This window comes from Falco rusticolus, chromosome 8 (assembly GCF_015220075.1).
Source record: "Falco rusticolus isolate bFalRus1 chromosome 8, bFalRus1.pri, whole genome shotgun sequence".
In the NCBI taxonomy this organism is placed as follows: domain Eukaryota; kingdom Metazoa; phylum Chordata; class Aves; order Falconiformes; family Falconidae; genus Falco; species Falco rusticolus.
This window is the reverse complement of record NC_051194.1, coordinates 34,053,672-34,071,497: the sequence shown is the minus strand read 5'-3', so window position 1 is coordinate 34,071,497 and position 17,826 is coordinate 34,053,672. Positions and strand designations below refer to the sequence as shown.

General features: G+C 39.0%; 1 protein-coding gene across 1 annotated transcript in view; it reads right to left on the bottom strand.

The window, feature by feature from the left end:
- Nucleotides 1-17,826, bottom strand: part of MYLK (myosin light chain kinase) — a 216,341-nt gene that overhangs the window by 18,485 nt on the left and 180,030 nt on the right. Inside the window, 5 exon segments of the mRNA XM_037396821.1 lie at nucleotides 2,511-2,728; nucleotides 7,756-7,959; nucleotides 8,975-9,068; nucleotides 9,167-9,202; nucleotides 12,816-13,118. Of these exon segments, the coding sequence (XP_037252718.1) occupies nucleotides 2,511-2,728; nucleotides 7,756-7,959; nucleotides 8,975-9,068; nucleotides 9,167-9,202; nucleotides 12,816-13,118 (855 nt within the window).

The following is a 17,826-nucleotide window of genomic DNA, read 5'->3' as shown; positions in this document are numbered from 1 at the left end:
GCTTTGGTATTTCCTGACAGTGTAAGAGAACTAATTAGCTGCAGAAGATGACTGCAGAAGGAGCTGATCCTAATTTCTTTAAAACTGATCAAAATACCGAATAGTGGCATTAGTTTGCACTAGTCACAAAAAGTTAAAAAGTACATCTCAGAAGTTGAAGTGCAAAATCAGCCATCGTTCCCCTCAGCAGTCCCTTGGTTGAGATGTTTCTGCTCAGTCAGGGTCAGGTCCATAGCGCAAGGGCTCCAGTCCCACATATTTCAAAGCCAAAGTGAATTTGACAGCCAATTTGAAAATCACAAGGCTTGAAGGAACACAAGAAATGGAAGAATGTGACCTCAGTGCACCATGTAAGTCAACTGGCAAGAAAAGGGCACTTAGTGTTTATAGCAATTTTTGTAAGTAAATTAAATAGTGAAAATTGGTTTTGGAAAACATCTCAACCAAAATGTGAACGTCTTCATGATCAACACGGTGCTTTTGCTTTATGGGTGTGCAACAGGACTGCGCTTTCTCTTCCTAGGGCAATGCCACATACAATGCCACAGAGTTACGCAGAACGGCAAGCTGATGAAAGAAACAGCAAATACCTATAGTGTAACTTTGCAAGAAATAGCAACATTAAGCCAAATGAATGCACAGTACTGTAAAATCAAAATCAGTGTCAGTGCCCATAGCTCTCATCCTTCTACATCAGAAAAAGTTATATATAGGTTAGAGATTTACTACATATGGCATGACTGTAGCAGCTCACAAGCTAGTGTGAGCCATCCAACATACAGACATGCCGCGAGATTAAAAGAAAAATGCAAAAGCTGATGGCTATGAGCAGCCTACTGAAAACAGGATCTTCCTTTTGCTAAATTTGGGTTCAACTGTGGTTTGAAGTTAAAAATGTAGTCGAAGAAATATCTATAAAGAGGCCATTCTGTGGTTACATTTTCTCCCTCGATGAAATCCACTCAATTCAGCAGTTAATGTATAGTTTTCAGGCTGACAGCTGGAACGTCATGGGATGAAGTCTTTCACATGCCTCTGATAACAAAAAATTCAGCAGTGGAACTTACATAACAGTTCATCTGTTTCCTCAACAGCAACCACATCCAGTTCATGCTCCCAGAAATCTATTGGCTCCATACTGATGAAGGAACATAAATGGCAGCAATCTCTTTTTTTTAATGAATGAAATAAACACCTTATCTCTGAGTTCACAGTGTCCATGTGACCAAGATTCATGCAATACCCTACTGGAGTTGAATGTCATCGATGAATCTGAAAAGCAGATTTCTTTTCCCCTGCTCATTCAAAATATCATTTTTTATTTGTTTTAGTGAAATTATGTTCTTGGGTAAGCAGTAATCTGTTTCTTAAGTGTCAAAAGAAGTCAAATGAGTAACATGTAGGCAGATAACAAAAACCAGAAGGTATGGTTCCAAACTGTACTCTTACAAAATAATTGTTCTACTTTTTAATAAATATTAAATATCATTTTGTTTAAAAAGGGAAGGCAAAAGGTTACAACTAAGAATCTAGCTGTGGGCCTCTTTCTATAGAGAGCAGCAATTCATATGAGTTGTCCCAATCAATTTAATGACAGAAGAGCCACAAATCTCAGCTCTCCCTGTGTAACGGGTTCATAAAGTATTTTAGCTCCTTCCAATTCCTGGAATTATTTTTTTTTTCTTGTGGAAATACAAGCTTAAAAAAAAATCAGTGTGTGACGTTGGTATTGTTTTAACAGTAGCAAACACAACTGGAGGGCTGCTTTTGAGCTGAATCAGTGCTGAGCAATATGAAGACAAGAAGCCCCCAAGGTCTTTGGCTTTCAAATTGCATGTTGGAAAGCTTAGACCGAAATGAATAATAGGGAGCAGCTAAAAACTGCTCAGGAAGAGGAGGACCTTGTCAGATTGTCACCCCACCCCATTACCCTTGCATTATTGTGAGGTAATACTATTTTATTAATCATTTTGAGCATGACCAAAACATGTTTAACACGTATGACAATATGCTGCTGTTTAGGACAAGAAATGCTAAAATTAATGCGGATATGTAAATTGCATGTAATTATCCATATCTGAAAGGTTTCTAGCACACCACCTTAATGCTTGCTGTTTAACAAAAGTTTTGAGGATTTGTAGTATTCATGAAGATCAAAGTTTTGGTCTAATTTTTACAGTCAGAGAGTTAGTTTACATTTCTGTAGCAAATGTTAATATTTGTTAACATTACTACTACTGTGTATTTTTTCTTGTAATCTACGGGGATACCCTAGCCGTAGAAACAGGTAGACTGTATACACTTCACTGCAAACTCCTCTTGAAGATGAGGTACCAACTCTTGCTCTTGAATGTCATCTTTGTCCCTTTTCTATTTTTTCCTAACTATGTATAGGAAAATTGTCTATTTACTCTTTATACATGAAAGAATATAATAGTAAGTATGAATTACTGCTTGCCCTGCCCTTTCCCTCATGTCACCGAAACAGACATAGGCAGAAAAGTCATTACCTAATCTTCTTGCAAGTCCAAAGTCAATGAGTTTGATACTTGTACCGGTCTTGTTGACACACATAATATTTTCTGGCTTCAAATCCAAGTGGACAATACCCTGCTTATGGATGTACTGAACTCCTTCTGAAATCTGCTTCATGTATTTAATGCACTCTCTCTCTGTCAGTTCAAAGTCTTCATCAATAATTCGTTCAAACAGTTCTCCTCCAGAAACCCTAAGAAAGACAGAATAAAAAGAGGACTTCTGTAGCATTTTCATTTGGGGAGTAATCAAACCATTTCCTTTACAGGAATACACATAGTTCAAGCTTGCAATAGTCACTTCAAGGCACAGTCTAGGTTTTGTCAAGGCACTTTCTGTAGACCCAAGGATCACATAGGAGGAATCACCTCTTGTGTGTGGTATAAATCAATAGATTTTTTCCATTCTGAATCTCTTTTCCAGGTTAGGACTGTGAAACACATACTGTTAGCCCAGGCAGTAGGGATGTAGCTGGATTTACATCCTGCCTTTAGGATTCCATCACCTGCAGCTGGCAGTGAAGTGTGTGCCATGTGATTGTCACCCTGCTGACATGTTTATAACACTGCTCCAGACTCTGAGCTCATGTTTATCACTGCTTCCTTCCCTCCTATGGTCCATCACGACACAAGTGCAGACAATGTAATTTAGAAATAAAGAAAACTAAATCACAGGGGATGGGTCCCAGGAAAAAAGGACAAAACTTCTAGTAGGTGAGAAAAAATTTGGGAAGAGAGACTGACTGAGAGTGACAAAGGCTGAAAAAGGAAGGATTCAAATGGTATGGTTAAGTGGAACGCAAAGCTCAAAGGGTAAATTACTGACCTGGGTGAGCTCAGAGGGAATTTCCTCCCTAGCTATGACAGGACAAGGATATAACCCACAACTCTTTCAGTGCTGGTATTTTTAGCTGATCACCATCATGCTCCTAGTAGGTCAATTCCATTTTTGTGCTTATTTAAGATGTGAAATAGCTGCTCTTTCTAGGGTAGAATCTCCTGGAGTGAACTGTTTGTGGAACTAAAATGGGACATTTTTAACCTAAACTTAATAAAGCAAAGCTTAAGTTGTGGTTTGTTTGTTTTGTTTTAAATACTGAGTAATCACTCAATTGGTTTATCTGCTTACATCCAAAGATGGGAAATACTTTTTTTTTGTATGTGGTGGGTAAATGATCCATACGGAAAGGAGCCAATGGTGAAGAACAGCTTTGCTTTTAGAAATCTATTCTAAATTAAATGCTCCATGGTCTTTATATGGCTTAATATTTTGCAGCATTCATGCTTATTGCCAAATGTAATTGCACATTTCAGATACAGAAACAAAACACACAACTGAAACCTGGCCTTGCGGTTTTTGCAGGTTGTCAGATACATGATTATATCCCTCACGTACCAAACCGAAATTGAAACATCTGGAGTTATGGACATGTTTGTTGCTTTGGCTGTAAGATTTCAGAAAATATATAATTAGAAGCACTATTGCAGTTTGCTATTGACATGAAGATTATAAGAATAGCATATGCTTGACAAACTGAGAAGTTACGTTGGGTAATAGCACATTTGTAAGATAAAGCAAATAATATGGCTATAGCTGTTGAAAAAATGGCTGTAAATCAGAGATCTAGTATTTTCTTACTTCAGTAAAACATTAACCAGTCTGGGGGTGTTTATTGTTTACCTGGAGCATTCTGCAATTCCAAATTATAACCATCCTAATACTAAAAAGCACCAGATTTTTCTTGACTACTTAACACAGATAATGATAATTTATTCTTACTATAAAAGTGCTGTACTTTTCAGATCCCTAAAGTGAAAAATTTTCAGAAATCATACTATTATCTCAAGCACAACTTTTTCACGTATTATTTGGAAATCAATGATGTTTTTCCCCTGGGACATCTAGACACTCTGGTAACATCATTAGATTAAACTGCAATTGCATTTATAGAATGCATATTTTTGCATTTATCTCCTGAGCCAAATCGAGTTTAATTTTTGCCAGGTTAGGAAGCTGAATTGAACCAATGCAGATTAGGTTTTACATATACACAGAAGTTGGTTTTCTGCATTCACTAGTTCAGAATCTAAATGTCATAATCTTTTCTGGATTCTCCTCTTTTCAGTCTTCTGTAGATGAGGTCACAGACAACAATATTCCTGTCTATAGGGTCACAGAATACACATTTAAAAAATATTTTATTATAAGGTTTTGGTCATGAAGGAACAGAGATAAGAATCTGCCTTGGAGTTGCCCAGGCAAATACTCAACTGCATTTTCATAAATCTGCCTTCAAAAAAAAGAAAAACTTCGTGCCAACCTAAATCACACCAAATGAATGGAATTTACTGCTGAAATTGTACTTTAATAATCTTATTTGCAATATAATAATTTTCTTCTAATCTATGTCCAAATAAGATGACTATCTGAGGTATGTAAGAACTTCAAGACACTTAGCTCCCCGCCGGAATGCCATTCACAGCATGCTACTATTCCTCAGATACTCTTTTTCTGCTGAGATGCTTGTGGAACCAGTACATCACTATATTTGAAAAGGAAACGCCTGAGATTTGCCCCTGACTTCCAGCAAATGCTAGAGGGGAGGGTTTCCAGGGAAGAGCACGTCAAGCGAGTTGAATCATTATAATATTTGATTTTAATTGAATGATACAAAATTCTGAATTTATTATAAGTATGAAATTAAACCTTATAAACTCGTGGCATGGCAAATATTGTAAAGAGAGAGGGTGAAGTTCAAAAAGTTATAAGAAAGATAAGGGAATACAATTAAAATGAAAGATTTAGGATGGGTATCAGGAAGACATAGCTCCAGTTTGAGTGGAGGGGGAGTTTCTCAATTCCAGTCACTGCTGAAATCTGGCTTAAAAGGAGACTGGTGGCAAGTGAGCTTGATTTATTTGAAATTCATGCATTTAGAGTCTGATGAGAATTAAGAGAACAGCTTGGACACTAAGAATTTTCAAAGGTATTTCCCACAACTTCTTTGATATGCAAAGAAATATTAGCTTAATAGCTAAACATAAATAGAAATGATCCATCAGTGGCTTTCTTACAATACAAGTGCATTGGCCATGCTGGGACTTTGTCAGCTGGGTAACACATGGCAGTACAGAGGCTACCGAGTCATCTGACGCGAAGGTGTCACACAAGCATCTCACTACCCAGGCCTGCTCCAGACGAGGGACAGACTGCTACTGCTACTGCCTGCATACTGCTTTAAGAACCTGCCCTCCCGTGGCTCTGGACACTGTGGAATTTTCAGTGGATGGGGGTTCAAAAGCCAGAAAAGGTGGTCACCCCAAACTAAAATCACATCCTATTTAGATTAGTTACAAAACAGCTTTAAATTTGATTACACTTGTCTATATTTTTGAAAAGTAAACCCCCTTTGTTGGCAGGGGGGAACTCATGGAGTGTAAAGCCATATGCTATTTAAAACTCTTCATAGATTTCCTTATTTTCCATTAGGTCTGCCAGCTCCCAATTCCAAGCTGAGCAGGGCTCCTTTCCCTTACCATCATCAGCTTGCTCAGCCGCCGAATCTAAAAATAAAAACACCTTCTTGCACTCAGGTTCCATGGATGTATAATGGAGATCCAGTCTCTGAAATCTGCTAGTGCAGTAATAGTTTGCACATAATCCAGGCAAGTGCCAAGCAAGCAAAATAGTCATATAGTCTCTTTTGCTTCTAACAATTTGTATCTTATTCAGCACTTCCAGCCAGCAAGAAAACTGCTTCTCGCAGCAGACAGCACGTGAAGTAGATGTGGCAGCAGAGCAGTGACTGATGTAACTTTTTGGGAAAAACACCAGCACAGATCAGGATTTCATTTTCTTTCCAGCTGCTACTACCACAAGCATGGGATTCACACTAAGCAGGTGTGCTATGGATGATGTAAACGTTGCTCATGTCGGGCATTATTGTTTTTTAAGTCTGACCCTTATTTTCCACCCCATACTGTGCAGATTCTTTTCTTATAATGAATTCTGGTGCATGATCACGTTCTGAACCTTCTTTTTTTTCTGGAAGTAAATATCTACTATCTTTAAATACAAAGATAATCAAGTCACAGCCCTGTGTGATGCTTTACAGTACAGCTTTTGTGGTGCTTTTCTGCTGCTCCCCACAGTGGTGTAGCATAAGTAGCTCAAGGCAAACAATTTCTGGCAGGTAAAAATAAATGTTGCCACCTTACTCAGCAAGAACAAGACAGCAACACAGGCTGTCTTCAAATTCAGCTTTATTTAATTGTATAGCTTTGGATGAAGAGTGCAATGACTTTACAGTAAATGAGAAATTCCCTTCCACAACTGCAACACCTGGACCATCATGGAGAATCTGTGTATTGACATTAGGGCAGATCAATTCATGTTTAATTAGGTTTTTTTGGGGAAAAAAGTCAGTGTTACCAATCTTCCTGCATCTACTGATCTAGATTTAAAACATTCACTCTGTTCACCTGTGGAGATTTTTTAGACAGCACTCCCGTATTATAAATAAATGTTTGCAATCAGAGTATTCATGTTTTTGCAGGAAAAACACACCAGACTAATCCTTTAAAGTCTCTTAAAAATATAAAAACTGGATATAGCACTTGATTAAAAGCAAAGGGTACCGAATACCTCTTGGGTACTATAAATTTGCCTGGGTTAATTTTTCATGGAAGTTCAACTATTTTGTTAAAATGAGCATAGATGCTTGCTGTCTTTTTCTTCTACTATCTGTTGTGCACCAACATTCAATTCTCTGCAAGATCAGTGTTTAAGTGAAATTTGATGCAAGCTTCTTAAATACATGTTTAGGATTGCCTAAAGAAAATGTTTGGGTTTTTTACCTCCTTAAACTTGGTTTTGGTTCTAAACGCAAGTCCAAATTCAGCTAACTTTTTTACTCTACCCTTCCAAGCTGGCAATAAGAGTGATCTGCAGAAAAACACCACATGTACTTGATTAAAAAACAAACAGACAATAAAGACTGTAACATATCTTCACTGATTTTCAAGATACAGTACAGATTCACTTACACCGTTTAAACAAGTTGGATAAATAACTGGAAAAAAATGCAAGATATGAAAACAATCCAGGCCCTGCAAATCCTGAAGCTTTTGACGGTCGCATGTCTGGGTTAGTTGCTACTTTTGTGTGCACAACTATTTTCAACATTATTGGTTTTGTTAGTGTGACCTGCTTTATACTCACATTTCCAAGACCATAACGATGTTGGCTTTTTCTTCAAAGGCATCTACACATTGGACAAGTTTTGGATGATGTAGACAGTTCATGATGCTGATTTCATCCCTTATGTTTTCTTTTTCCTTAGCAGAATATGCTTTGAAAAATTTTCCTGCCCAAACCTTTCCAGTCTTCTTTTCAACAAGCCTGAAGACTTGTCCAAATTTCCCCCTGAAAATATATAACTATTTTCATAAAACATTTTTGCAATGTACGGGCCACCATGAATAGCAACATTTTACTAAATATTCCAGCACAACCACTCCATTCTGAAATAAGAATGTCGTCATATCAAGTACTGTCCTGTACTGCTTTTGTGCAGAGTAATCTGCAAGAACCTTTGAACAAATACCCCATTTAGAGATACCCCACTATTCCAATTAGCAAGTTTTATATAAGAGGGTTCAAAAAATGGATTCCTACCAGGCTGTAATTCATGTGACTCAAGTCTTTCTGCACAGAATTTTCTGTATGTTGTGCACCTCTGAAGGAGCCGCAGAAAGGACACATCTCAGGTATAGAGCATAGGATATGGGTGAATTCAGAATCTGAATGCTAGAAGCTTCAGTACTATTATTTCACATTGCTGTATATATGTACAGCTCTTCCTCTGTGATGCACTTCTCAAGATTTGTTAATGGCAGCACACAGGATCCCCTGGCCTTCAGCACCACCAGCAGCACAAATCACTGAAAGATTATCATGGCATGCAATTCATATAACCACGAGTTTGAGCACTGGAAAACACAGCCAGGCTAATCACTGACCTTCACTGAGCAATACCACTAATGTTCTTGGGATTATGTCTGCTGTCAACAGAGATTCTAGCCCGTGGGCAGGATAATCTTCTTACCACTAATGGATATAATGGAAATGCAAGTACACAATGTGTACCTTTTTTTCAGCTGGCTTTTAGAACACTGAACAACAAATAAATCCTCTAGCTGTATTCACTTGTGGGCTCTATTTTCCTTGCCAGAAATGCATGTAGTGCCTATTTAAAATTATCAGTTAATGGGAATAAAGGAGGCCAACACATGTTTAAATGTATTTTTACTGCAACCGAGGAGCCCAGCTGGAATGTTGAAAGTACAAGACACCATCAAAGAATGAATGCACATGATCTTTCTAATTGACTGGTAGCCTTGAAAACTCTGTGTCTTCAAAAGCACGATACAGTACTTACGATCCCAGTCTTTCTTCAATATTATAGACATCTGAAACTTTTTGTTCAGTGTTGATAGTAACCGTCCGATAGTTGACGTCTGTTTCTTTCCCTTCTACAAATAAGTATTAAGGACCATGAGTAAAACCTCCATGAAACATGAATGAAAAACACAGATTTACATTTGTCCTGATTAAAATAAGAACTCCTTACCATCATCAGATAGCTCCACTTCATCCTCTTTAAGTTCTATGATGAAGATAAAAAGACATGAATAACTTGTTATATAGGATATGGTACTTACATAAGATAGTCAAATTGTTCACAGTAACATGAGCAACTGGTAGTCCTTATGGCTAAGCAGCAAAAAGCAGACAGGGAGTTTGTGCATTAACTTCGTAATTAAAATCTCATCACCGTGTCTGCAAGGCTATTGACTATCACCATCTGGTCACCATTTCTTAGTAAACCAAATTCATGTGTTTTGCAGTACTTGGCTATTATACCTGCCTACTAGAAACACTAGGATGTTCACAGTCATGTAATAAAAAGCTTTAGGAATGCCTTAGTGAATTAGAAAATATATTAAAAATATTAAAAACAGTAACAATAATTCTTGTTCAATGATATACCCTTTTCTGACTTTTCTATGCATTTTTTGGATTGTAAATTAGTAAAGCGAGTCTGTACATGAGAAGATTTCCTGCAAAGCATCAAGATAAATTTTTCAAATTAAAGACGACTACAAAATTTGGACAGCATGTGCTTTCCTGAGCATGGCTGAATTTTGAAATCATTGAGGTCCAAACAGAGCCTCAGTTCTGCAGGCATACTCAAAGGCAGGCAGAGATGTTGGCAAGCCAAGTGACATAAGACAGAGTAAAAGCTGGCCTGAGTGTCTTGATTTTTATTTTTAATTTTCATGTGCATGAACTGTCAGTAGAACAAGTTTGTATGTTGCTCCTTATGTTGCTTGCAGGTATGAGGGGAAAGGGGTTGTAGCTGGAATGTTGTTATATATTACTTACACTGCTTGGGCTTGCTCCCAAGACCTGTGGCTATGACCAGTAATTTGAGAAATCGCAAAGGTAGTTACACAGCGACAGGTACAATTCTCCCTTTAGCTGCTGAAACTGCACTTTGCCACCATAAAGTGCAAGCCCATCCAAATGATTTATCTCCACTGTATCAACAGATTTATGTTATGGAACATTAATGCGGTGCTCTGGACACTGTTAGGTGTCTTAGAGTATAGAGTTATATGCAGTGGATGAGAAGAAAACAGCAGAAAAAAAGGGTGCAGGGTGAGCAGATACCTGGTCTGATGCATGGGCATCACTTTTTCACATCCAACCCATAATGCTGCATCTGTATTCTGGTAGCAAAGCCAATGAAGTAGATATAATCTGTTACTAAAGCCCTTCTCTTGTTTTTTTCTGGATTTGCAGACCTTCTGTTTCCCAGCACAGACTAGCTGGCGTGCAGCGATTTACCAGAAGGGCAGGGAGGGAAGGGAGCCTTCCCCACTCAGGGGCAGCTGTCCTCAAATCCTCCTCAGCTAGAAACCACACTTGCGTAGAGCACATCACATTTTCCTCCCCTTTTAAGGGCTGCATGAGGGAGCTGATCCCAACCACACTGCCAGTAGTTAAAGTTTGCCAAATACTGATTAGACAAAGAAGTCAGCTCGCAGTTCTGCAGCGACACTTTGGTGAAACATTTTGGTCCACCAGTGGAAGCCTGAATTAGATAAGTGCAACGTGTCTGAGCTTGGTAGACGCTGAGTAGCTGTGCTAAAGCTTTTCTCAGAGTTAACGATACCAAATTTGCCCTAAACATCACGATGCCTACTTTAATCTGTTGTGACTAACAACATTATTTTAGTAGCTGTTTTCTTTAAATGCACAGTGAAAAGTTAGCCATGCCTTTCTTCACTAAGATTATATTGAGATTGCTAATGTGCACTGGCCACCGCAGCATGAAAATCAGTAATCAGTTTTTGTGGTAGTGACGGAAAATCCCTAGTTATTCAGTTAAGTATTTCAATAGATGGCACCTTAAAGTCCTGATCTGAGAGGTGCTGAACACATGTATTTTCCACTGCCTTTAATTAAAGCACCGGTTACACTACACACCTGAAAAATAACACTTTATATGACTTGCCCTTTCTCCACGCTAGCTGCAGTATCAAGAATTGAAACAAGAAGCCCTGGCATTGAAAGCACCAAGTCAACCCACCCTCCTGCAAAAAGAATACATTTTCTTTTCACTCAAAACAACTTTTTTTGTTGTTGGTTTTTATATGTATCACAATGATTCATACACTTTCTAGGCTTTTTGTATTAAATCTAGGTAAGAAAACTCTCAGTCTTTAAAAGAAAAATAGCTTGTTTGCTTTGATCCAGTACAAGTAGTGCCTGCTTTAGGAAAAACAAATATAGGGAACAGTCACGTCCCCAACTCTAGGTGGTGTTCATCCTGCAACTGAAAAAAAGAGGGCATTCAGACACAGGGAGTTTATTATGAAGAGCCAATACTGTCTAGCTTCCTTCAATTTTATTGCTACTCTTAATGTTATTTCCCCTGCTTTAAAGAGAAGCTGCATCTTGATTTAGTTCAGGTTTTAAATCTTTAAAACGGAGGAAAGTAATTTCTCAGAAAGTAATTTCTCAGAATGCATCCAGTTCAGCACTTGAAGAGAAATATGATTTATGCTTGTTTGGAAATGTTGAGAGGCTTACAGAGTTGTGTGATGCTGCACCACTTTGCTATCCTTTTGTCTCACTGTGGCAATAAGAGATAATATCACAAGGATTATGCGACACATTTAAAACTCCAAAGCCCTGCATACATAAGTAAGGAGGGAGAGATACAACACAGTCCACTCCTCAAAAAAAGGAAGAATGGCAAATACATTATTTCTGGTGTGTAGTCTGACTATCAAAGTGATCCTTGCACAGTACATGGATGTGGGTGTGCACAAATATATGCATATAATATACATTTTTGAAAAATTAATGCTGATTTTTGTATGTTTAAAAATTTGGGATCAGTTTCTGATTAGGTTCTAAATTGCTGCAGCTCTTCCTGTTAGTCCTTTCAGAAGATTTTAAGAAAAAAAGAAAGAGCCAAAAGAAACAAAAAAAAATTTTAGAAGTACATGCAACTGGAATTAAAAACCCTAAAAAAATATTTTTAGCACCCATAACACTGCAAAACCAACATGCTGAGTAGGATAGCGTTGGATTCACAAGATCAGTGTACTAGGGGCAACAGGACTGAGGTGCTCAACCATGCTGGGATTTGAAGCATGGGAACTAGGTGTGAAAGGCTAATTCAGTTTTTGCTGCATATTCAGTGCTTGGCTAGCAGCAAGCACATTACATTTTCCAAAAGCAAATTTGGGACAGTGTTTATGGCTTGTTTTTCCATGGTGTGTCCAGTATAAACTGTAATCATTATGTTTCAGGTAAGCCACCAAACATCATTTTCCAGCTGAGCATGGTCTGAATGTGTAACTTAATGTGTGAAAGGTTTCATCTCCCATTACCTGCGTGCTGAACTACGGAAGTCTGTCAGCTAGCACTCACACAGCATGCCAGAAGTCAAATTAGTGGTTGCTTTCATGAGGCAGGGTTTTAGGATCCCTGAAGCCAAGTTTCTGCACTGGACGCATACAAAACTTCTATGCTTAGATGCCTACATGAAGTCTGCAAAGGGACTTGAGCACGCTTACAGCCAGCATAAGCATTCATTGCACAGAGGCGCATGCAAAGGAGTGTGTACAGCTGCCTGACCTCACTGGGGACTGTTAAGATAGAGTTTAATTGAATATAATTTTTTTTTTCTCTTAAAAACTAACCTTCTTGTTTCTCTCCAACTTTTACCAGTTCAGATTCTTGACTAGGCTCGCTGATGCCATACACATTAGCAGCTCGCACACGGAATTTGTACTCCCGGTCAGCCTGCAGGTCCTGCACATTGAAAGAGGTGCTGCGGCAGGTAGTCAGGTCTGTCCATTTGTTATCCACTGAGTTCCAGATCTCCACAGTGTAGGACTGCACCGCACTTCCGCCATCATAAGAGGAGCCATACCATGAGAGAGTGAGGGAAGAACTCCGTATGTCTGACGCACAAGGTGTTCCAGCGGGTGGGTCTGGTTTATCTGCAAAAACATGTGCAAAGCACATTAGATGAAATCGCGCAGGTATGAGGCAGGACTTGCGTTAGGGTATTACTGGCCTCAGCTAACAGCCTTCTTTCCATGCCATTGCTCTGCTTCAGAGGTTTGTACTGCAGGGAGAAGGAACAAATGCAGCACAGACAGACATACATGAATTAGCTAACATGGATGCCAATCCCACATGGCTTGTTCAGTTCCCTGGGCGTCTTGCTAAGCCATGCTGAAGTCTAATGCCCTTCACAGCTATCATTACAGAAACTATGGAGGCTAAAACCAGTCACAACTATGCTCGCAAGTAATAAAACCAAATCTCCAACAATAATCTTGGTGATCTTCCTTAGAGGTTTACCTCTGTAACAGTCACCATAGCTGTGATGATTCTTCTCCAGCTCCATCTGCTTCGCTACTTCAGAGCTACTACTAACCTTTCACAGCCTCAGAATGTGCCACTCATCCAACTATACCTGGGTAGCAGAGAAACAAAACCCAGTTTGTTGGCACAGAAACACAGACCTTGAAGGATGACAATTCAGCTAACAATTTAGTGAACAACTTCACCTATGTGCAGTTTTTGAAAGCCTAGTGCATTTTTTTTGGCGAAAAAGAATTCAACATCATTCAAGTATTGAGATTTTTTAAATCTTGTGCATTTTGGAAATTGTGGGGGAAGTGAAAGATAGAAACTATAGAAACCTTTAACTGTTTTTCCTGTTAGAGGCTTGCCCCCACAGTACTTATTTGCACGAACAGATTCAGTATCACCAGAACCTGGTGTGCAGATGAGCAGCTAACTATGCAAACATGTGATACAATACAAAAACCTTGCAGTTACCTGACTTTTTCAAAATGAAGTTTAACGATTACATAGTCATTGAAATGAATGTTTTCCTAAGACAGAAGAATGTTGACTTTTAAAAAAATTACTGATTAAGAAAATAATAATGGAAGTTAAGCGCTTCAAAAGACTAAAGGGAACAAATATCTTCCTTGGGAATAATCCTCTCAGAAGTAAAACCTACAAAATAATGATGATGTTGATCTGGATGAACTAGTGGCCAAAGGTTGAATGAGAAATCAAATGGGATAAAATGACAGAAGATTAAAAGAAAAAGATAGAAAGTGTGAAATGCTATGAACAGTGGTTACACTGGACAGGGACTGATCTGTCCCGTTTTGCTGGTTAAAATTGCTAAAAGGACATTATCACTTTCTCCTTAAGAAAAGCAGAGCTGGCAAAGCAGCCAAAAAATACAGCCACTTTCTCAGCAGTAAAAATGTCCAAATGCTGGGGAAAACTGCTGTGGACTTTGATCAAAGCTGTAGACTGTATGAGTTATCCCTCCATACTCAAATTATCATTCCTAGGAAAATCGCTGAGCAGACACAAATAACCACAGTTTGCCACAGAGATGCTTTTAGTTCTTGGGCAGAGGCATGTCTCCTCTGACTGCTGTGGTTTTGCTCATAGAGAGGGGAAATGGGGTAGCCTAATCTGATAAAGACTTTTAAATATCAGTTCACTATCTGGAAGATGCACGTTCCGTTGTTCAATGATTTCCCTGAAAAAACATCAGTTATTCCTTTTAGTTTAGTTATGATGGAAAATCCATCATGCTCCACTACTTAAACTTATTAGAAGATACATAAATGGTATGAGGGAGAAGGCTGGGCAGGAGGAAGGGGGATGGATATGAAGGGTTTGCCACTGCATTCAGCATGAGAATGCCCAGGCGGAACAAAAAGAGTGCCAGAACAAAGGTTATCTTTATTCGTTTTGGCAACACTTAAAACACCATTCCGCTAGGAGTCATCATTACACACTGCATCTCTTGTTAAACACAAATTAATTAGAGACCAGATGTCCTTAACCTCTGGAATGGCTTATTGCACTGCTCAGCTGTCACATTTTACTCACCTCATTTTCTGGCAGAATAAAAGGGGCTATTACCAAGCATGAATTTCTAGTATAGATACCACGAACTGAATCAGAGAGGAGTTAAATGTTTTGTCCAAGATTAGAAAGAAAGATTACAGCAAAGGTGAGAACTGAATCTTGGTTTCCTGGTGGCCAAATAGCAGCACCCCTCTTCCCTGTACTAGTCTTGCCCCAGCCTCCTTGGGGCTGCAAGAAGCGAGAATCCAATACTCACACCATTCACAATATCAGAACCCTTGTACAATACTGCAGCAGCCACCAGGGAGCTGGTTGCATGGCACACAAGGACTGTATGATTTTAGTCAAACAGTTTCACTACAGCTTATTATCCATGCAGACCTTGTAGGAAATGATGCTACCTCTGTCCTCTTCAAAATATGTACAGAAGAATAATATTCAGCTCTGTGGTTTTTTTTCCTCCTATATAATCATCACTGCATCATCTCAAGATGCAGATAAAAGAACTTGAGTAAGTAACAGCTGGCTTACCCTAAATCCAAACAGAACAGAGCAGTTGCTGATAGCAAGAGGAAAAAACTTTGAAGAAAAAGCTCAGCCGGTAGTCTATCACCTTACAGAGGCATCTGTTCAGATTTGTCAAAGTAGTGCAGATTCTCTGACATCTGCTATGCACACAGCTTAATCTGGATGGTACGTGTGTGTGTGTGTTTTGGGTTGCTTTATTTTTTTTTTAAATTATTAGCTTGCTGTAATGCTCTGCACTGAATTTTGCATTGAAGGAGGAAACAATGCATATGCTTCAGTCTTTGCAGAGCACAGTACCCTGCTTCCCATGCAGGACATGAAAATGCAGTATCTCTCTGCTGACTTTCAACACACTTCTGTTTCCACATGAAGCTCTGGGCATGATTTCTCAGTTGCCTAGGCCACAGTTACCTTAGTCACCTCTGTTTCCATGACTCACCTAGATAACTGCAATCCATTTGGCCAGCACAGTTTACAGAAGCAAGGCTTAGGTATGCGAGCACTGGACAGAAAACATCCATGGCCAGGGGAACATCAGAAGTAAAGAAAATGCTACATGGCTTTAGTCTAATCAGCCTTGGGAATATTTCTACTTTACTGATAAATTTTTCCCAGTAGGCAAAGATGAAAACCTGCAACCCTGGCTGGACTCTCTTGATCTAAAAAGATACATGTGTTTGTTTGAGGTCTACCGTGTGCCGCTGCTTGCAGATCTGCTCAATGTATAAATACTGGAGTAGTTGCTGTGGGAGATCGTAAAAATGAAAGTGTAATCTTTGTTCTTTCTTAATATGACAGATGCATATGTACCATTTTAACGTGCTTAAAAATTGCTTGATATCAGACTGGATGGTATTCTACAGCTCTGCACATTCAAAGAATTTGCAGATGGTGTCTCCATGTGTCTGTTTTGTTTCTCAGCAGTTTATTCTATGGGGATTTTAAAGGTTACCCTTTATTCATCTGTCTGTATTGAAAGCTAGGATATTTTGCCAAGCTACATTCCCTTCTGGAATATGAAATCTCTATCAGCACAATTGACTGCTTCCAATAAAAATATCCAGTGGGTTGAGGAGGGGTGTGGATGTCAAGCACAAATCTCTATTTTGTCCTTCTGTTTTAGTGTTTAGCATACCATTAATGTCCTTGAGCTACCCATCTTCAATATTTCATTTGCATGTCATGTGCAGTCTTTGACACACACAAACACACTTTATACTTAGGCTTATATTACGAGGGCTTTATACAGGCTTCATTGGACCACAACTTTGTTTTTCCTGTTCTAGACCAAACCATAGCCACAAACCAACTAAGGGAGTGCTTCCAAAAATACACTGCTTCCTGTGAATATTTCTATAGGGGAAGCAATTAATCTAAAATATCGAGCTCTAACTTCAGTTTCACTATTATATGCAACAAAAGAAAACATGTCTATATATTCCACCATAAGGAAACTAGGGGTATTCCAGTCTTCGTTAACGTACAGCATACATATAACACCAAAACCAAGACTTAGTTATGCTTTGTGATATTCTAGATTGTCACAGTCAATATCCACACAGTCCTGGTGGTCAGAATCCTACAAACTCCATTGCCTTTGTAGGAGATAGTACTTACAACTCTTTTACTAGTATTTACGATCACCTCATTTGCCTAATTGTATGACTGCTGAGGCTAACAAGATAGTTGGAGGTCGGACAGTTAAGGACTAAGGGGAGCTCAAGCACAAAGCTCCCTACATAATCGCTTTAGGAGTATCAGTCAGGTTGCCCCAAGCTGGCTCCCAAAGCCTAGTGGCAGGCAAAGGAGATGGGCAAGCAGCTAATTTGGCCTCAAGCCTCACTCCAAGACTGTTCTGCACAGCAGCACAGAGACTGCACAAAGTCACTGACATTAGTGGCACAGGGGAAACAGCAGCAGCAACTACTCATATGTGCTATATGCCATGCATAGGGGTGTAAGAGGGGATGTGGAGAGCTCTACTGCTTTCCTCCCATTGTGCTGCAGGAAACTAGCCACAGATTAAAAGAAAACTACTTCCCAACAAAGGGAGACATAAATTACCAATACCCCAGAGCAAGGAGGTCAGATTCCAGTTTATTCTTTGTGGCATGAGTTCCTTAGGGCAGATGTTAAGGTCAAGAGGTGGCCTCACATGAAACGTATAAGCCTCATTTAAGACCATACCAGGATTGACAAATGCACTTCTTATTTACTCCTGAATTGAATTCAGTTGTACTCCTTCCTCAGACAAATTCTCAGAAATAC